Below are 21,874 nucleotides of genomic sequence, written 5' to 3'. Positions count from 1 at the left end.
ATCGCGCAGATAGGGGCATTTTGGGAATATGGAATGATGTGTCACTTTTTTAAAACTATTGGTACAACTCATGCTAGCATTTGTTTAGGTATGTTTATAGAAATGACCTCATAATTGTACATTTAAAGTTTGTATTTATGGAGACATCTGTGTATTTTTGGAATGGGGGATTATTTTGCAATTGTTTGTGCATTGGGCACAACTCATATAAGCGTATGTATTGGTGTAATTACTGAAATTGTGTTATAATGCAATTAAAATAAGGAGACGTTGCTGATAACTAACCGTTTAGGGATATTCAATTGTCTAAAACAACTAACAATTATACCAACATATGAGTTCCCATGTCTGAAACCCATGTCTTTGAAACAGCTTCCACACCAGCAATTAAATAGCCAAAAACGTGGGCTTGTTGATGAATTAATGTCTGAGCATCGGTTATGGTTCTTCCAATGCCTCCTCCTTCACATTCTTCCATTTTTCCCCTTTCGGCTTCCAGGATTAGGCTATTTTTGCTGCCTTTAAACTCAACATTTTAGAATGGTCTTCACCCGAAGTTATTCGTGGTGGTTCAACTTGAGGTGAGTTTTGTTCCATAGTTTTATTATTTATGTGGGTGATTCTTGGGGTTAGCATTGGATGCCGTTGGAATATTGGATCTAAATTACGCAACCAAAGGCTCAAATTTTACAAAGAACCATAACTAATTCGAATCTTTGTTGCCAGTTTACTTGCTGTTTTTGGGTTTCTTTTTCATTGTTCATCTTAATTAGCTTCCTCTTTGTGCTTCCTGTGTAATTTGACTTGTGTGCCTATGATGTGATAGGAAAAGAACAATACTAATGAATAGTAGCTACAGAGGCTACCAAGAGAAAAAGACCGAACACCGAAGAATAGTGAATTCCTAGATTGGAGCCAATGACATATCAAAGAGGAAAATATACAACTATATAGTATATTAACATATTATAACACACTATATAGGTTGTGATAGAAAATTAATCATGCACGTCAACCTATAGTGGTCATAAGTTCTTCTTTTTGTTCGGTTTGTGTGCTTCGATTCATAGTAATGGATAGTAATAGTAGTTTGGCATAAGGTGTCTGTTGAGTGTACAAGGGTTTCTTCCTTGTAACGGGCCTATGGATGATTGTTGTTGGGGTAAAGTATTTTACTATTACTGTCTCCATAGTTATTAAATCCGATCCGTCCCGATGGTTGAACCAGTCAAATCGATGAACCCACACATGGAACCGGACCTGTTTAGCGACTAGAGTTGCAGATGGCTCACTTTGAACCGTTTGATTCGGACGGTCAAACCGGTAACTCGGTAAACTCGGCAGGTTTTGAAAATTTTTCTAAAATTACTTTTTTACCCAATTTTTTTAATTTGACCTGCCACACTAGCATGGGTATTGTCATCTTTTTGTCAATTAGATGAGAAAAATTGAAAAGGGGTTCAGGAATTAGTGTTTATTTCTCTCTTTGACACTTAGATTTATCATTTATGTTTGTATGTAATATCAATATGAATTCATAAACTAAAAAACATGTATGGGTATAGTTTATGTGTGTGAACTGTGAAACATAAAGAGGTTATGACTTGTTAACATTTAAGAATTTATGTACTTATATTATAATTTATATGTTTATTTAATTATATTATATATATTTTTATTATGTAGTGTGACCCAACGATTCAATCAGTAATCCACCGGTTGAACCACTGACTCGCCAGTCCAATCCTTTACCAACCTGATCCTTATGGCAGGTTGATGCCCGAGTTGGTTTCAATAACTCTAACTATCTCTAAATAAGCAGACACACTTAATGTCCTCTAAACTACTCTATTATCTATGTATTTCCTGCTACTCATATTAAGTAGGATTCGGTTAATATGCATTATTATCAGCAACAATTTTATTAATATTACTTAATGCGTTGTTATCCTACTCTTATCTTCATTCATTTGTTCACCTTGCAAAAAATATTGAATGCACATAACTCTTTATTAATCTAAGTTGCCTATTATTTTTTACCTATTGAATAATTCTTTTTAGTCACAGGCACCAAACACCCGCGCATCCCCCTATTAAGTTTCTTATACAAACTAAGTTAAATTACAAGTGTCACTCTTTTAATTCCTCCATCATTTAGATGTTTTTAAGTTGCTAATTTTTTTTTCATGTAAAAAATTACAGCATCAAATTTCTCCTTTAAGTTTTTGGAAATAATTAAACTACTTTTTATGACATTCTTTTTGTATTTGCAGTAATCGTATTTTTCTTCATTACAGTTACATTTTCAAAATGATATATTTTTCATACATTTCTACACCACTTGAATACTTCCACGACAGTTACGGTTGCTTGATTGGAAATTGTATGAAAAAAAAAAGAGCAAATTTCCATCCCAGTAGAATTCAAATCAAGTGTACACATTTTGCCATGCTTGCCCGTCTACTGAGGTTGGGCTTAGTTAACCATAAATGGGCTTGACTACTCCAAAATTACGCAAGGTAGCCAGCAGGCCTACAACACGACCAATCCCAAAGCCCACAATCTCCTCTCTTTCTTCCTCTCTCAGCTAGCTCCCCTGTAATTTCCTATAGAACCTGAAACCCTAAATACTGCAGACTTTCCCAATCTTGGAAGCCCCAGAAAACCTTCCTACTTGTTTCTTGATTCACAATCATGTTCCTTAATCCAGAGGAAAAGAACAGCCGATACAACAAAACACTGAAGTCCAGAGTTACCCCAATTCTTCATAGGAAAGAGCCCAACAGACAATCTCTGCATCCCTTTCTAAAGAAACCTTTTTTGCCTTGTTCTTCTGTATACTTATATCTCTAGCTCAAAATTTGCTGTCTTTTCTTGCTTTCGTTTTATTGGGTTTTCTTCAATTCGAGGATTATTTTAAGAAAACTGTCAAAAGAGTTAACTTTTTGCTGCTTGTACCTGTTTCTTCAAGTTCTACAACTCGGTTTTTGTAGGTTTGTTGTTCGCATAGGTTTTGAATTTTCGGTGTAATTAGGGTGACCTCTGTAATTGTTTATTCTTGATAGTTTGTGGGATTACTAGGGTAGCACAATGGGTGATTTTGACCGTACGAAAATACGAAACATATGCATTCTTGCCCATGTGGATCATGGGAAGACCACACTGGCTGACCACCTAATTGCCTCTTATGGAGGTGGGGTGCTCCACCCTAAGCAGGCGGGTAGGCTTAGATATATGGATTATTTAGATGAGGAACAGAGGCGCGCTATAACAATGAAGAGCTCTTCTATAGCTCTTCAGTATGAGGACCATTCGATAAATCTTATAGATTCCCCGGGTCATATGGATTTTTGTAGTGAGGTATCTACTGCTGCTAGGTTGAGTGATGGGGCTTTGGTGTTAGTGGATGCTGTTGAGGGCGTTCATATTCAGACTCATGCTGTCTTGCGTCAAGCTTGGATTGAGAAGCTTACGCCGTGTTTGGTTTTGAATAAGATTGATAGGTTGATTTCTGAATTGAGATTGAGTCCTATGGAAGCGTATACTCGGCTGCAGAGGATTGTACATGAGGTTAATGGGATTGTGAGTGCATATAAGTCTGAAAAGTATTTGTCAGATGTTGATTCACTTCTTTCGGTACCTTCTGGGGATGTTGGTGATGATAACTTTGAGTTCGTAGAAGACGATGAAGAGGACACTTTTCAACCTCAGAAGGGAAATGTTGCATTTGTTTGTGCATTGGATGGGTGGGGGTTTAGCATTCTGGATTTTGCTGAGTTCTATGCTTCCAAACTTGGGGCTAGCTCCGCTGCACTGCAGAGAGCATTGTGGGGTCCTCGGTATTTCAATGCAAAGACAAAGATGATTGTTGGCAAAAAGGGTATGAGTTCTGGATCTAAGGCAAGGCCCATGTTTGTTCAGTTTGTTTTGGAGCCACTTTGGCAAGTATATCAGGCTGCTTTAGATGAGGATGGTGATAGAGGAGTTCTTGAGAAAGTTATCAAGTCCTTCAATTTGTTGATACCTCCACGTGAACTTCAGAACAAGGATCCAAAGGCTGTTCTTCAGTCTGTGATGAGCCGTTGGCTCCCATTGTCGGACAGGATATTGGCAATGGTGGTTAAGCATATGCCTGACCCTATTACTGCTCAGTCTTTCCGGATATCTCGCTTGCTTCCTAAGAGGGAGACCTTGGACAATGCTGGCAGCTCTGAGGTGCTTGCTGAAGCAGAGGTTGTGAGGAAATCCGTGGAGGCTTGCAATTCCAGCCCTACTGCACCTTGTGTTGCTTTTGTTTCCAAGATGTTTGCAGTGCCATTAAAAATGCTTCCTCGAGGAGAGGATCTGCGTAATTATGCAGATGACGCTAGTGGTGAATCAGAAGAATGCTTCCTTGCATTTGCGAGGGTCTTTAGTGGAGTTCTACATGCAGGACAGAGGATTTTTGTGCTTTCAGCTTTGTATGATCCATTAAAGGGGGAACCAATGCAGAAGCATGTGCAGGAAGCTGAGCTGCAGTCTATTTATCTGATGATGGGTCAGGGGTTGAGACCTGTTGCCTCTGCAAAGGCAGGGAATATCATTGCCATTAGAGGTCTTGGCCAGAATATACTGAAAAGTGCAACTCTCTCATCCACAAAGAACTGTTGGCCTCTCTCAAGCATGGTTTTTCAAGTTGCACCCACTTTGAAAGTTGCAATTGAGCCTTCTGATCCTGCTGATATGGGCGCACTGATGAAAGGTCTAAGGCTTTTGAATCGTGCAGACCCATTTGTTGAGGTGGCAGTGTCTGCTAGAGGTGAACACGTGCTAGCTGCTGCAGGTGAGGTTCATCTCGAAAGATGCATTAAAGATTTGAAGGAGAGATTTGCAAAAGTAAGCTTGGAAGTCTCTCCCCCTCTTGTGTCATACAAAGAGACGATTGAAGGCGAGTTAAGCAATCCATTAGATAATCTGAAGCAATTGAGTGGCAGCTCTGAAGTTATTGAGAAAACTACCCCAAATGGAAGGTGTGTAGTTCGAGTGAAGGTGATGAAACTTCCAACTATGTTAACGAAGCTGCTTGATGAGAGTTCTGAGCTTATTGGGGATATTATAGGAGGTAAATCTGGTCAAGATTGCAAAAGCTTGGAAACATCGAGAGGTAGCATTGTGGATGATGGAAATCCAATTGAAGCACTGAAGAAACGCATTATTGATGCTGTTGAAAGTGATTATACTAATGGAGATTCAGAGGCAGACAAAGAACGATCTGAGAAATGTAGAACACGGTGGCAAAAACTCTTTAATAGGATCTGGGCTTTGGGGCCTAGACAGGTGGGTCCTAATCTTCTGTTGACTCCAGATACAAAGGGAAAGTTTGACGATTCTCCTGTTTTAATTAGGGGACACCCTTATGTCTCTGTTAGATTGGGATTCCTCGATGGCTCTGATTTGAGTGGTGAATCAGCTGATACATCAGGAGTAACAGATCAAACTTTATGGCGAGAAGCAGAGAGTCTCGAGAGCAGTGTTGTGTCTGGATTCCAATTTGCTACAGCATCCGGCCCATTGTGCGAAGAACCTATGTGGGGTTTGGCATTTGTAGTTGAGGTTTATATATCTCCACTGGCTGAGCAACCAATTGAGGCAGATGCTTCTGCTCCACAGTCAGAGCAGTATGGCATCTTTGCTGGACAGGTTATGACAGCTGTTAAGGATGCTTGCAGGGCAGCTTTACTTCAAAGAAAACCTAGGCTTGTGGAAGCAATGTATTTTTGTGAGTTAAACACACCAACCGAGCATTTGGGTTCCATGTATGCAGTGCTTTCAAGGAGGCGCGCCCGAGTTGTCAAGGAAGAAATGCAGGAAGGGTCACCTCTATTTACTGTACATGCCTATGTTCCCGTTGCTGAAAGTTTTGGATTTGCCGATGAGCTGAGGAGATGGACTTCTGGTGCTGCAAGTGCTCTACTTGTCCTTAGTCACTGGGAAACACTTCCAGAGGATCCTTTCTTTGTACCCAAGACAGAAGAAGAGAGAGAAGAGTTTGGAGATGGTTCGAGCATGCCACACAATACAGCAAGGAAACTCATTGATGCTGTGAGGCGCAGGAAGGGTCTTCCTGTGGAAGAAAAAGTGGTTCAGCATGCAACAAAGCAGAGAACATTGGCTCGTAAGGTATAGCAGCCTCTTATGGTGCAATCTTAGTTGACCTTTGCAACTCTTGTAATACGATACATCGCCTCATACACATTGTGGTCAAAAGAATGTAAGGTTGTTGTGAGAATAGTAAATTTTTTCCCCCCAGAAGAAGGCTGTAAGGTATAGCTTATTGATGATATCTGTAAGGTGTATCTTGTGGAGGAAAATTGAGAAGATATGAGAAATATTAATTGTTTTCTATTAAAGGTACGAGTATAATATATGAGAAATTGGCTTGCTAATGATTAGAGGTGTCAAAATGGGTGACTTGGACGGGTTTGGGTTGGGTAAAATGGGTAATGGGTATAAGTGAGTCAACTCATTTATATCCATTTAATTAGATAGATAGGTATAAATGAGTAAGTTAAAAAATGAATTGGGTAACCCAATTACCCATTTATAACTCATTTATTTTAACTTTTTGCAAACTCATTTAAATTCATTTTTGCAAACTAAGTTATCAATTTATACCACTCTTTGTACCCATCATTAGTTTTAAATATTTACTTATAATGTTCAATAAACTTAATTACCAATTTTTTTCATTTATACTTTATGTTACAAAATTACCTATTATTTAATAATTGAATAATACGAATATAAAAATTTGAATTAAGTACTATAAAAATTAATATAAAAACTTAATCCAAAAATTTTGAACCCCTAACATTTTTTTCATATATAAATTTAAAATTTCATTTTATAAAGATAAGAAAATAGGCTAAAATTTATCATAAATTGGTAATACTAAAAAATGAGCAAGTTAACAAACTAAGAAAAAATAAAATAATAAGATAAAACCAACAAATAATAATAATAATAATAATGTTAACATCATGACAAAATGAAAATTTTGAAAAAAAAAAAAAAAAAGGTAGGGGAAAAGAAGAGATTTGGGGGGAAGAGAATTTTAAATGGGTTAATTGGGTTTGATGGGTTACCCAATAATACTCATTTAATAAATGGATATTATTGGATAACCCATTTATATCCATATACAAAAATTTAAAGGCCTGTTTGGATTGCGGTTTTTCTTCGAAAAATTACGTCGTTTTCCGTGATCACATTTTTCTATTACCTTTTTTCCTCACATATATCAAATCGCTACAGTAATTTTTTCATGAAAAATCATGAAAAATACAATCCAAACACAACCTACCCATCTATTTATGGAGGGTATGGGTAAATCTAATTAAATGGGTTGATTTGCCACCTCTACTAATGATAAGACTTCGCATTGAGCTATGCTGCAGCTTATGTGTTGTAGTCCTATAAAAACATAATAACAAAGCCAGTTAATAAATACCTTAATGAGCTTTACGCTCCTGATATGGCTGGAATGTTAACAAACTCAAGAATCTGGTGCATGATAAGTTCCTGCAGCAGGTTACTTACACTCACCTTTCTCATTTCTGCTTTTGCTGAGACACTAATCTGGAGTCTTACTGCTGACAGTGATTGCGTACAACTGTTGCATTGTATACGAGCTTTGAACCAGAAGGTAACTCCTTTCTTCCAGATAATGATGTGCTCAAGTGCTAATGGTTATATTGTTTTCAAAAGGTTCTTGTATCGAATTCTGCCAGACATGAATTATAATGCTGTAATTAGTTCGTGTATAAGAAACTGCAGTCCTAAGGATGTTTACCAAAAACATCATCATTTAATTCCTTTCTGGTATTTCATTTGTCCATCTGGGAAAGTTAACTGTCATGTTACTGCTAAAGATCAAAATTGTTTTGCACTGCCTTTAGGGATAATTTCAGAAACCTCCCTGAGGTTTATGACAGTTTCACTGCACTCTGCTGAGGTTTTCAAAATATCTTTAACCTCCCTTAAGACTAATATTCTTTGTAACAAATTAGCCCAATGCAATAAAATCAACAATAAAAAATGATTTCAAGAGTAAGAAGAATATTTCATACCAAAAATATCCCTTAACTTATTACTAGTTGGTTGACTTAGAATCAAAAGGAAGTATTAGTTAAAAATAGATAATAAAGGCTAAACTCTAGCATGACTGTAATAGAATTTAGTAACAATGACTATTTTTTATAGTACTACATAAAATAGCAAAATCAAAGTATTTGAGAGGAAAACTTGTTATTTGGAATCGAGATTTACGCAAAACATTCCTAAACTCTTTAGTATCAAAATTTGAAAGATTTTGAAAAGGAATTGAACAAGACAAAGTATGGCCTTTTCAAGAAAAAAAAATCACAATAGATGGCTAATGTTAAAAAATATAGAATATACTAAAATATGATTTTTTTTGAATTATTTCTTTAATTAAAAAAAACCAACTCTCAAGCAACATTTGGATTAATAAAAGAGTATGATTTTAATGTAAAAGCAAATAAATCAAAGTAGAAAAATTTTTTTCTAACCATCTTGTTTGGATTACGTATACAAAGAAAAGAAAAGAAACATTAAAGAAAGGAAGAATAGATTTATGTGCAGTTACAATTTATCCATAACGTAATAAAATCTAATTGTAACTATATTTTAATACTTTACCCTCTTTTTGTGTATTTTCATATTCATCTTGTTATTCTTATGAAAAATTTATGAAATAATAATATCTAAATAGTAATTTTAATCCTTTTTTAGGAGAAAGAAATTGCAAGAACTACTAAAATATAGAAAAAGAATTTTAAAATGTTACCAATTATTGTTATAAAATTTAGTATTCAAGATTTTCAAAATTTTTTTATATTCAAAATCATGGTTAATTTAGTACAAGTGACTAAATTGTTTCTCTCCGTATAAATACATAGTATTTCCTAAGTTGTAAGGATAATAAAGTCATTTGACTACCCATGAGGTAAACATTGCACTCCAAATAGTTTATAGGGGGTAAGTGATATTTCTAAAACTTTAGCAGAAGATAGTGAAATTGTAAAAAGCCTCAAGGGAGGTTTTTGAAATTATCCCTTGCCTTTATATGCTATTCCGTTTGATGTGATTATAGTAGTGGGATAATATCATAAACCTATCCTGAAGTTTCTCTTGATATCACCTAGCACTTTCAAAGTATTAAAAATATTACTTACCTTTCTTACTTTTGTTGTTAATGTAACAAAACTTTTAAAAGTTCTAAACTACCCTTTCACTTGCTAAATCAAAATATTCCTAAATCACTTTGTTCACTTCAAGAAAATCATCACCTCAAAAATAATTTCTTGCAGTAGTACCACATCATAATACTAAACCCCATAAAAATATAAATTTTAAAAATAGAAAAGATATTTGAAAAGAAATACACTTGCATCAATTCCACTCTCTATATTCAACCCTTGTCCAAACCGTTAAATTGTATTGGTCATTATAAAAATCAACTCAACATAAGCAATATCACACTTTATCACAATCACAAAAAATAAAAGATAAACAAAATTCAATTTATTATAATTTACAAATAAAATACTGCATAATCATCCAAAACATAATAAGAGAGAATAATAAAAAAAAAAGAAAAAATAACAAAGCAACTTTCGTTTCTCTTTTTTAAATTTTTGAGTCCCATTTATTTGATATGTGAATTATGTGTTAAGTGAGATTTAATATAGTCTTTTTATAATTATTAGGGAAGGTAAGTAATATTTCTAAAACTTTAAGAGTGTCAATTGATATTAAGAGAAACCTCAAGGAAGGGCTCTGATATTATCCCTATAGTAGTGCACAATTCGCACAAGTCAGGGTAACTTCAGATCGGGCAATACATTACAATAAGCATGGGGTGAGACGATCCATATTAACAAAAAAAAAAAAGAGCAGGTTTGCAAATCATGCAGTCAGGAAACTGCATTAACAACAAAAGAATTATCAAATCATTCAACACTCATTTAAGTAATGAATTCAACTCCATAACTGACATCCTTATGCTATGAAGATCCTCCTCAATCTTGTCAGACACAAAGCAGGAATGGCAAGAAATTGCCTCCAACAACTGTGATTTTCTCTCCGTTGCTACTGCTTTTGCTCTCATTAAGTCCTCTATTTTACTTGATTCTGACTGCACTTCTTCATCCAAGATCCTCATTTCTTCCTCTTTTAGTTCAGTTTCAAACATATGTTGATGATACTCGAGTATCATGTTCTCAAATTCATCCCTTCCGTTTTCTTTCATCTCTAAAAGCATCTCTTTTTCTTTAATGATGCTCTGAAGCTTGTGACCCATCTCTTCCACTGACTGCAGAGTATTTTCTATCTCATTACTGACAACTTGTATGTCAACCTCCACCTTCCCTAGTTTATTGTTCATATGCTCAATTTCCTTTCTCGCGAGCCCAAGTTTTTCCCGAGTCTGCTTTACTTGATTTTGCAATTTTGTCTTCTCTTCCTCGGACTTCAAAAGCTCAGTTGCTTTACCACTCAGATGCCAACTCCTCTGTGAGTGACGGGCGTCTGTCTTCTCAAAATTATCTATGGCAAAGAGAACCTTATCATTCTCTAGTCTCCGTGTTTCTTCCTCCACTTTTGACTTCAGGTCAGCCAGGTAGTTTTGCATTTCAATTTCAGACTCTTTTATTTTTACCTGTGCATCCATCATTTGATCTTTAGACGCTTGCAGACGGGCCAATTCTTGTTTCTTCTGGTTTAGATGCATCGATGAAGCACTCAACTTCTCTCTTGCTTGATCTTCACGTAGCTCAAAATATCTAATTGATGAAGAGAAGCTCGACAAAGAGTATCTCAGTGCTGCCAACTTCTTGTCAAGAATGACTCTCCTCTCATGAATCTCTGTAGAACAAACCTTCGATAATGCATACTCTTGTTGTTTCACCTGTAGGCCATTTTCTAGCCTTCCAATTTCTTGTGATAACTGATCAACCTCAAGGATTGCTCTCTCAAGCGTACCAAATATACTCAAACTTTGTGCAGAGTCTGAAATCTTCTCTTGTGCTTCAACAAGCTTCTTTCTAAACAAACTCACATCTTCTGACAAGCAAATTGCTGCTGACCTGTCATCTATTTTTGGACTGCCACCAGATTTCTGATGCCTCAAACCGGTTTTGTATTCAGATGAACCAGCTTCATTCGGAAGTAGGCCCCCTCTTACAGATTCAGATTCATTTAGTATGACAGTTTCAACTTTATGCTGTGCACTTTGCCCTGAAACTTCATTCTCTGCAAGATCTGCTATCTCAGAACAAGTCAAATCTTCAGATCTGTCATTGTCCTGACTACTAACAGAACATTCACTGGCATCCTGCACATTTACTTCATACAAACCACTTTCCACCAACAAGCTTTTTGCATCAACAGATATTGAATTATCTTCTAACTTAAGAAGATGTCCACCCTCCATCATTGTTTCGAGGAAACCCGTTTTGTTAGAAGTAACATTCTCATCAACCGGCATGAAAGATTCTTCAAGCTTCAGATGATTTTCTTCATACATTTCAACAAGCTCAACCGGGCGGTCACACTCAACTCTTTTCTCAACACTTTTCTGTTCATTGGAGGCCAGAAGTCGTTTAAGTTCATCCCTCTCTTGCATGGCTTTCTCATATAGCCCCATCAATTTCTCATTTTCTTCATGCATCTCCAGAAGTTGATGCTTTACATTCTGAACCTCTTTATTCATCTCCAGTTGCTCCCCAGCAAATTGGCTGTCATGATATTGTTCTTCTTCCATCCGCTCTTCGGATTTATGAGTTTCCTTACCATCAGCATGATTTTGTGCAACTGCCGCTTCATATAGTTCTATCAGTTTGTTATTATCTTCAATTAGTACTTTTAGCTTCATCTTAAGTTCATCATTTTCTTTGGACAAGAAAATGGCCATCTCATGAGATTCCGCTTCCCTTTGGCTTGCTGCAGCAATGGCATCAACCATTGTTTTTAGTTCTATCTGCTCAGGTGGAGCAGTATTGGGTATCTGATTCTTGGCCATTGAAGGAAGACCAGGCTGATTTCTCAGTGCATCTTGAGTCCTCTCAGCTTCTAGTTGTCTTACCAAGTCATCTACATGCCTACAAGATATTCGGACACCAAAAGAGTACTATGGGATCAGAAATGTCCAAATTCAACTCTGAAAGCGAAGAAAGGCAGAAGGTACGGGTCAACTATATACTAACACCAGAATCTATTACGTATCACCGTCATCCAGGGACGAGAGATGACATGGGTGACCAAATTCGGGAAAAACAGAGAGCAGCAATATACCTCTGCAATTTTTCTTTTTCATCAACACAGCAATCAAGCTTCTTCTGAAGACAATTCAGTTCTGACTGGTTCTGAATGGCCTGATAGAGTTTACATAATCTTTTTTTAGTTTAAGGAACAAAAGTTTCGGCAAACAAATAACTAGATAAACTATAAACCCTGTTATGCTGCTAGTTGCGTGTATTTTGCAAAACAGAGCTTTCGAACTGCTAGAAAGTTACCTGCATACGAAGGAACTCATTCTCCTCATTGATCGATGTACGCCAGGGTGATGCAGAGCCCTATATTCGAAATATTTTATACGAAATTGGTGCAGTCTGTTAGTCAAGATTTTTTACTGAAAAACTGTAAACTTTTATTTGACAAGTTACAACTCATTCTTTTAGCCGAGTAGCAATGCTGATTGGTAAAGTTTCTATTGCCTTTGTGGGTACTTGTTATCCAAAAAATATACATATGTATTATGTTTTCCGATGGACCCATAACCCAAGGGCTGATGAATTACCCGCCTGCTTACTTTTGCATCTATAGGAAGCAGTAAAGAAAAGTCCACAATAAAGGTAATTAACAAAAAAGTGCAATATGTCTTACATGACTAGAAAGCAGTAGATCGTCACCACTTGAAAGCGTAGGCTCAGAGGTTTCTTTCTGTGTGACATAGATAGAGAACAATGTTATAGTAGCCATAAACAAGCTAGAGACCTTCTCTGGCCCATTACGCTGGCCAAAAAGTAAATAAATGACAAATCCAACTAAATCAGAAGTGTAAACTAACCGGAACAATCATCGGGTCTGATTCGTGCATGAGTTTCCAATCCAGAGCTTCTAGCAACTACATTTCACAAGAAAATTAACAAGGGCTATATTCTAGTGTGAGCCAATATAGTAAAGCACACAGAGCAAGGAGTCCCAAAATGCCCCTAAATGTTATAATTCCTAAGGCAGGAGTAAACTAGGAAAGATCTTTCGCTTCCTTGCTCTGAAAATGGACATCTATCTATATGCATGGATTTGTGTACTCCTTGAACGAAACGCAAAGTGGTATTCTTCCATGTTTCTCTAGTTTTTAGTTGTTGTTTGTCTCATTTCCCAAAGGGAGCAAGCTATCGAATTTTAATGATGAACATTAAGTTTTAAATAGCACTAACAGGAAGCTGATATCAGTGACTGTTCAAAGAAGGAAAAGGTAGATATGGGAAATAGGGAGAAAAGGAGATGTGAGAAAGATAAAAATAATCTAGTAATATATCAACCTTGATAAGTACTCTATCATTCTTGGTCAGCCAATTCATTCAAGAGATGGCATTATCCAATTTTGGGAAAAAAGCAGGCGATTTAATTCAAAAGCCCTTTCCAGAATTCAATTTCTGAGTTGAAATCTACTAAAGATTGTTTGATACTGCAATGTTAGTGTTTATTGCTTCATGCGACGTAGGCAACATTACAGAATCAAAAATAAAAGAAATACAACACTAAGATAAGAAAATAAGGCGACATGCCGTGCATTTACCTTGTTTTGCAAAGTCATTATCTGTTCATTCATTCTTTCACGTTCCCCTTCCTCACAAAATGATTTCAATCTGCATTGTCAAGTATATAACACAATTAAATCATATTCTTCAGAAAAAAAAAAAAGAAGACGTAGATCATGATATTCCTAAGGTGATGCAAAAGCAACTAGGGAAAATTAAACATTTGATTCCTAAACTTTCAAAAGTCCCTGGTCAAAACTATCAAACACGATTGGCCTGTTCATCCATGAGTTGTTGAAAGAAAGAGAGCAACAAAAGCTTGCCTTCTAATCTCTTCTTTCAATCGCAGGTTTTCCATAGCAAATCTTGTCGCCTCCTGGTTGCGATCAACCTGAGCACGTAAGACCTCTATTTCGTTCAAATGCTCCTCCCTTTCTTTTAGCAAGTGAGTCTCAGCCGAGATCTTTCCAGAAGCAACAGCTTCTAGTCTTTTTATTCCTGCTTCTCGAAACCTTAATCTCATCTTGAGACCTTGGATCTCATCTTCTCTTTGTTTGGCCTAATTCATGAAAGGAAACAAAAAAGTTCTGTAAAAAAGTCAAGGACAAACTTCCAGATCAAGTCATCTTCTTTTCTAGACAATTTGTCATCATCAGAACCTGTGCCCAGACCATTTGAAACAGATAGAACAGAAGTTTAAGATGTTTATAGTAAACATACCAGCTTCATTGCAGCCTGACTTTCATCAGCCAGGGCCTTTAGTGCAATGTCTTTATCCTTTTCCCTCCTGAAAGCCCCTACTAGGGCAACTTCATACTCTTTCTTCTGAAAATATAAACTCTTTTATCAATATTCAGAACAGGTTTTAGCAATCTCTACAGTATCAGGAAACAGTACTTACAGTTGACATTCTTTTGTTAGAAGTAAGTGGACTTGATAGACCATTGACTCCTTCCCATTTAAAGTTTCCAGGGGATCCGGGAAAAGATACTGCCAGAGGATCAGTTTCATGGTTCTCAGCTACTCCATTTGCTAGACTCCTTAAACGTGCTACTTCTTTCTGTAAACCACAGGCAAGCAGATAATAAAAATGTACGGTATAATACCAAGAAACTGTTGCTGACAGTGATATAACATAGTCATCCATCATCCAGCAGATTTAGGCGAAGATAATTGCCAATTCTGATGATTTTATAAGCTCTATTTTTGAAGAAAAGTATAAGAAACAGAATAGCAGTATCAGATGATAAAAATTAATCCAAAATGGCATAAACCATAGATGTTTAATCGAGCATTCTGTCTATTTATGGCACTTAATTCTTAACAAATCATTTTCCTTTTCAAACAAATGTAAAAAAATCAACACAGAGATTAACACCAGCAATGGCAAAATTTAACTACATCTTAAAGAAATTACAACAGTGAAAGCATCTCCAGAAAAACAAAGGGTTTCACAGCAAATAACTTGCTCTGAATAGGTTACAGACTCGAGCATTGCACAAATTTTAGGGGGAAAAAACCGAAAAAAGTATAGGATTAGACTCTTTCATGGCTTTTACCAAAAAGTCAATTGCACAACAAGAAGGATGAATGAACAAGGTTTTTGCAGAGCATGATACCTTCAGATTTTGGATCTGAATCCTCATAGCAAGAACATCTCCTGAAGCATCTTCGTTGACAATAGCCTATATAATTAACAGAAAAGATCAAAAAAAGATAAAACAGAGAACAGAAAACACAAAATGTCAGCTTCAGTCAACAGTGATTGTGCTCTTTTAATAAATCTTCAATCAAGTTAAGTTGCATCCTAAGAATTCATTCATTCTGACTCATTTTAAACTACTAATAGTTCTCCTTCCTTTTCAAGACAATAAGTATGACACAGTAAATATAAGCCATTGCATTTAATGACATGCAATTTAAGTTAAGGGACCAAAAAGCTATCAAAGAGAAGTAACTCTACAGTTAATTCTATGGTACACTAATAACTCCAAGTGGAATGTTTCCTGTCTAGACAATCATCCAATTAAGCAAGTGTGAGAGTAACCACCACACCATCATGCCATGGCAACCTTTCAATAGGCATACTAGGTGGGCTGGAATAGGAAACCTCAACTATCGCATGCATGAGATTAAGTTCAAAAACAACATGAAGCAACCAGCTGAATACAGCTTACATGATTTTTTATGTATTTGGCACGTTGGGCAAACTTCAATGTGCTCAATGTCTCCAGTGAACAGCTGCGAGGTACCATTTTTTTCATTAAGAACAAACATATCAATATTCAGAGTAAAAGTACAGGAATAAAAGAAAACATATCAAGTTGCTAAACAGTTGAAAGTGTTGTGGCCCTGAGATACTCTTTAAGAAACTTCTTCAATCATATACAAGTTGATAGGACACACAAGTATATTAGTTCAGATTGCTAACCTGCTAGATGGACTGATATTAGCAATAATACTTGTTTTTGCATTTCCACCCAGTGAGTCCTGAAACACAGGGAATAATCAGATCTGTACAAATACAATATTTGCGCATTTCCAGTTAGTACAAACACAATATCAAGATATCTGTACAAAATGCGAAATGACAGAAGCAACAAATGGCCTGCACAAGGAAATATGAGAAAACCTGTGCATAAATGAAATAAAATAATCCAGATGGCAAACCATCAGAGAAATAAAAATCATTTCTACCATTATAAGCAATGTATAGTTAAATGAAGCTTCTCACTGCTGATGATCATTATTTCTACCATTCAGAAATGATACTTTAGACACATTTATGCTGTCATTTCATCTGAATATGTACTAGTGTTGATATTAGATATCAAGCCATAAATAACTCTAAAGGAAAAGGAAAATCAATACTTAACTGTACTACAAAAAAAAAATCTAAAAAAACTGATTCTCGATTTTTTGTGATCTAAATTGACTTGGCTGCAGTAATATGGTCACAATCGCACCTATTTATTGAACTTCAATCAGCATGCACATCAATCACTCTGTACAAGCATGCATGCAGGAAGAATATGAGTTAAATGATAGTTGTTTTTACCTGAAGCAAAAATGTGAGCTTTGAATCTCTATAAGGAACATGAAGTGACCTTCCATTGGACACATTCACAAGGTTCATAATCACAAGCCTGTGTATCCCATAATGAGTTAAATGTTCAAAGGTGTAATAAAAAATAACAAAACTAAGAATATGTGGACAGGGAATAGCACTGTAAATTTTCAAAAGCTCTTTGTAAAAAAATTAAGGATATTAAAAATATGAGCATCACCAACCCTAATGTGGAAAGAGATTTGTTGATGTTGGTAGCTTCCTTTAAACGTTCGCCTTCTGCACCGGAGCTCTTTTGCCTGTAATTGTAAGATTAACATAATGATTAATAGTTGAATCTCTATATAATGCTATATCATTACTCAAATGAAAAAAATCTTGTCCACCATTTTGTTTATGTACCTCTCAGAACCAGCTAAATCAACAAGATTAAGCCGTGCAAACCTATGGTGAGTTACACCTTGTGATTCCCACTGAAACGAAAGAAATAAGCAAATAGGTTACATTTGTTAAATTGAAAGTTTATTTATAACAAGCCAAGAAAAATAGAGCAAAAACAAGAATTGTATTATTGTTACCTTGCTTTCTAGCGTACAAGTGAACACACTATGTGAACGACTGCTAGCATGATTCATATTGGTTGCAGCAACCTTTCTGTTTGTTGCCCCCTGGATGATAGTCACAGGCAGAAAGGAGAAATGCAATTTGCAAATTACCAGGTTAGAGAAACTCTGGTGAACAAGAATGTAGGACAAATCCTGCAGTTTACTAAATTATGACAAAATCAAAATAAAAAAGTAAAATGCTACACCTTTAGAACCTAAAAGGGATAATAAGCTGTCTGATGTTTTAATTGATCGCAATCTTGGACAAAACCCTGTACACTTCCTAGCAAAGTTTATCTTCTAGGGAACAATAAACTAGGGTGGGAAGGTGAAGTTTTGTTTATTCATTATTTTGTTAGAAATCCATCACTAGACATCATGACCTGCTCCAGTCTATAAATCTGTAAAACCAGTTTTGTCTTTCTACAGCAGCATGACCCAGAATTATGACAAACATAGTACAAAAATGAAGGATACTTCAGTTCCTACAGCAGAGCAATACATTTTGTTGTGTAAGAATTAAAATTTAGATTAACCCATTTCCTTTATTAGGGAAACTTCGTAACAGAGTCACAATCTAGAAGGATATACCAATCCACACTTTGAATTAGAGAACAGGGTATGGTACAACAATCAATCTTGCCATAATAAGACTAAGAACTTATAACATGTATCATAGGCGTGCCATGGCTTACCTGAAGAAGTTTCTGAATCACATCTCGAGCACTTGTCACTTCTACCTCAGTAAGATTCTCTACATAAATTCCCTTCTTATTATCTTCTCTTATCTGCCAAGCCAATCAAAGCTCTCTTAAGTTGTCATTTCACAGGAAAGGATTGTGATAAACGTGAAATTCCACAAAAAATGACATCAGAGTGCTACAAATTGTCAAAAACCTGTAGATTCACAGAGGAAGGATCCAAAAGATCAAGAATTTGCTCATTGTATATTTCTAGAAAAGAACATCTGCAAGTAAATCTTAGTTTTTCCTCTCTCCGTGCCTCCCTTTCCTGTAGAAGCAAAAAAACTGTAAGTTGAGATGGATAATGTGGATCTCTTAACACTCAGAATATTTTGATGATAACCTCAACCTTACAAGTTGATAAGCCATTTAAAGTTAAAGCCAAATGGAACTATCTAGCTGTTTCCATATTAATGTGCTCAGCATTTGCATGAGGGCAATGCACGAAGGATAAGTCACAAGCACATGAATAAGTTTACAACTAGAAGAATGTACTGTGTTTTGATAGTTGTGATAGCAAATGAATAGAGATTTTCCTCATTAGTGTAGGATATTTCACCACTTACATAATTGTTTTGACAAGTCAAAAACAAGTAGCATGTGAGAACTTCTACAACAAGATTAATCATTTCCGAAATATACTCTTGCAATCAAACTCAAGTTGATTAAAAACTCTAAAAAGGAATATTTAATTGCTTAAAACCTTAATGTACCCCAGTATAAAATCATATGATTGAGGGAACTTATCCATCAGTCGAAATATAGAAGCCAATAACCCATGTATGCTGAAGGTGCATCTAAAACGGATTTAACGCACCTTTTGAATTCTTGAAAACAAATACTCAAACACTCTAGGTGTCATCCCACTGTTGACACTATGTCTTCTGGTTCCTCCCTCTATATCTCCAAGCATCGTGTGAGTTTTCCCACTTCCAGTCTATTTTTGGAAAGAAAAACAAAGGGAAATTAAAATTCTTGTATCAAATAGACAAACTAAAAGAAAACACAAAGTTCACTGCTAAATAACTTCATTGTGAAGAATATCTAAGTTCAAACATAATTAATGACCTAAAATTTTACTTCAAAAATCAAAATTTCCACAAGTTTTTGCATAAAGTAAGAAAGTATGCAATTGGTGACAGAGTAAACAACTAGGATGTTTTTTTTACTAGTGGAAAAAAAGGAAAAAAAAAAAAAGCAAGAGTCCTCTAATGAGGAAAAAAAGAACTATGATTTCTTTTTACTAGAGGAAAAAAGTGAAAAGCAAGAGTCCATTAACTGCCTCATCCCAAGCAAACATTGGAAAAGAGTGGTCTCCTATGCAATTTTCACCAGAAGCTTGTTTATTTTGAAACTGGGACTCCAAATTGTATCATCTCTAATTAATGCCATGAAGCCTAACCTTGTATCTAGCTACTGACAAAGTTATCCAGAATGAATTGGAAATGAAACCAATAATCACAGAGTCCTTGACTCACTTGGCCATAAGCAAACATGCAACTATTGTAGCCTCCCATGCAATTTTCCACCATGGGCACCCCAGCCACTTTAAATAGCATCTCCTGTTAACATATGTTCAAAAAAAAGAAAAAAAAAAGTTAGAAGACATGAGGAACAAATGTGAACAAAAAGACATAGTAGCATGAAAGAAATATTTACCTGGCTAACAGTTTCATCTGCAATAAGGTCGAAGGTAAAACGTGATTCAGGATGTCCTGTCCAAGTAATTGCCTGCGAACTATCTTGCCTGACACATCTGCCATGTCCTTGCAATGATATCTCAGAGCTACTCAAAGGACGAATTCTTATAATAACCTGCACATTATCGAGATAAATATAAAAACACAGACCTAAAATGAGTAAAACCTGAACTTAATTAAAACGTTTGAGGATAAATTGAACTCTGGAACAGTTGCCACATACTTTATACTTTAACTATTCTTAACTCTAAGGATAATCCACTTCCTACTAGTATTAACTATTCAAGATTTGCAGATGTCCATGAGCTTGGTGTCTCCTTCCTAAGCTCGTTGAAGAATAGCTAACAAAACATAAATTTTCAACAAACTTTTGACTTTTGAGCTCATCGACTATTCTGCTTAATATTCAAATTATTTGAGTTAGCTATTAAAATTTCATATTTTATTTAATTGAATGAGCAGTATAAAACTTTTAGTAGACAATGAATGATTTCTCTAGTTTTTTCCTTAGCTAGCAACAAAGAATTATGAGAAGTCTATCAAATTCTCTTCTAAAATAAAATCAGCCAACTATCATAATCCGCAATTTCTATTTCCCACAACGAACAGGGAAATATTTAGCAATTCAAATCCTTCTTGCCTAAGAATCTCCTCAGGCAACAAGTTGATGAGGTACAACCTTCAACGCATTAAGTACAACACCAAACTGTTACACATTACAGCCAAGTCCAAATTTTGCAATCGGTTCTTAAAGTCTGGAGCTTGCTAAAGAAATATTCTATTCAGTATCCAAGCTTCAAATCTTTTACCTCAGCTTCATCAATATCAGTTGAAATTCAGCAAAAAAAGAATTGAAAATGAATGTGAAAACCTAGATAATCAGTACCTGAACATTCTGCTCCTTCCAGAAGGAGGGGTCGTCGTGAAACTCGAAACTCCTAACGAACGGCGTAGTTTTGGAATCATCATCATCATTAAAACCACTCTCGCTGAAACTCCTAATAGTCAGGGAGTTCGATTCCTTCGTCGCCGACTTAAACATCAGATCCGGAGTGCTCTTAACTGCCGGCATCGCCGACGAAACTTCGGATGAGGATGAAGAAGCATGGTCGTGATATCTGAATCTGGACTTAATCGCGCTCGCTGCATCAGAAAACAATGGCATTTTCTCAGCAAATTCAGAACTGATGAAGAATTAGGGTTTAGCAAAATCTGGATTAATGGAAAAGATTAAAGGAAAATTTTTGGGATAGTTTGTGAAGAGGATTTTGTTGTTTGGGAGTGGAAATGGGGAGTGTGAAATGGAGGCGTTGGAATTTGAAAGAGGGGGAAAGTTTTGAGTGAGGGAAGATCGGACGGGGGAGGAGGAAGGAGATGGACGGTTAGGATGCGGGGATGGAATTCAAATGTGGAGGGGAGTAAAAGAGAACCGTTAGAGATTTTTTTTTGTTTTTTTTAATGTGAAATTTTGAATCATACGAGTCAAGAAGGTGGAGCCCAAGAGTTTGGCTCCAAGAATTGTCGGCTTTTGGAGTTCAATCTGGGATTTGATTTAATTAATTCAACAAAAGTCGTTTACGAGTTGAAAAACAAAAAGTCAAGAAGGTGGAGCCAAGCGGGGCTGGGGCATGTTATTGTGTCCTCTATTGATTAATGATAATGGCTTTTTATTTATTGCAAATGTTAATCGCAATCCACTTTTTATAATGACACTCTTTTTATCATTTTTATTTACTAAACTATATGATAAAAGAATATAGTGAGAGTGTCATTATAAAAAATTATACCATGACGTCAAAAAATGTTAATCGCACTCTATTTTTTATAATAGTACTCCCGTAATTATTTTTGTCATATTTCATAGCGTATTTCATAAAGGGCTTATTAAATAGGTCTTGCTTTAATTTTTCCCCCCTTGATATACAATTATCTA

General features: G+C 35.8%; 1 protein-coding gene and 1 pseudogene across 1 annotated transcript; one reads left to right on the top strand and one right to left on the bottom strand.

Moving 5' to 3' along the window:
* Positions 1-2,535: 2,535 nt before the first annotated feature.
* Positions 2,536-6,389, top strand: LOC113725785 (uncharacterized; annotated as a pseudogene).
* Positions 6,390-9,785: 3,396 nt separating this feature from the next.
* LOC113723471 (kinesin-like protein KIN-12E) lies at positions 9,786-21,283 on the bottom strand. The gene is made up of 22 exons (XM_027246554.2): positions 20,828-21,283; positions 19,901-20,056; positions 19,720-19,803; positions 19,059-19,178; positions 18,396-18,509; positions 18,194-18,286; positions 17,472-17,561; positions 17,296-17,366; positions 17,118-17,192; positions 16,885-16,972; positions 16,258-16,316; positions 16,004-16,067; positions 15,446-15,511; positions 14,728-14,886; positions 14,547-14,651; positions 14,150-14,385; positions 13,865-13,934; positions 13,130-13,186; positions 12,946-13,002; positions 12,576-12,635; positions 12,355-12,434; positions 9,786-12,161 (listed from the first exon to the last, which is right to left on the bottom strand). Exons 1-22 carry the CDS (start codon positions 21,104-21,106, stop codon positions 10,025-10,027), a joined length of 4,320 nt encoding a protein of 1,439 aa, XP_027102355.2. The 5' UTR covers positions 21,107-21,283; the 3' UTR covers positions 9,786-10,024.
* Positions 21,284-21,874: the final 591 nt, after the last annotated feature.

This window comes from Coffea arabica, chromosome 1c (genome assembly GCF_036785885.1).
Source record: "Coffea arabica cultivar ET-39 chromosome 1c, Coffea Arabica ET-39 HiFi, whole genome shotgun sequence".
Classification (NCBI taxonomy): domain Eukaryota; kingdom Viridiplantae; phylum Streptophyta; class Magnoliopsida; order Gentianales; family Rubiaceae; genus Coffea; species Coffea arabica.
This window is presented reverse-complemented; position numbering and strand designations above follow the sequence as displayed.

Excerpts from the sequence above, each read along its gene's own strand:
- LOC113723471 (XM_027246554.2), bottom strand. The coding sequence starts at position 21,106 with ATGCCATTGTTTTCTGATGCAGCGAGCGCGATTAAGTCCAGATTCAGA. Across the intron at positions 16,317-16,884 it reads AGCTCACATTTTTGCTTCAG|GACTCACTGGGTGGAAATGC; the intron begins GTAAAAACAACT and ends CCTGTGTTTCAG. Across the intron at positions 13,187-13,864 it reads TAATGACTTTGCAAAACAAG|TTGCTAGAAGCTCTGGATTG; the intron begins GTAAATGCACGG and ends TGTGAAATGTAG.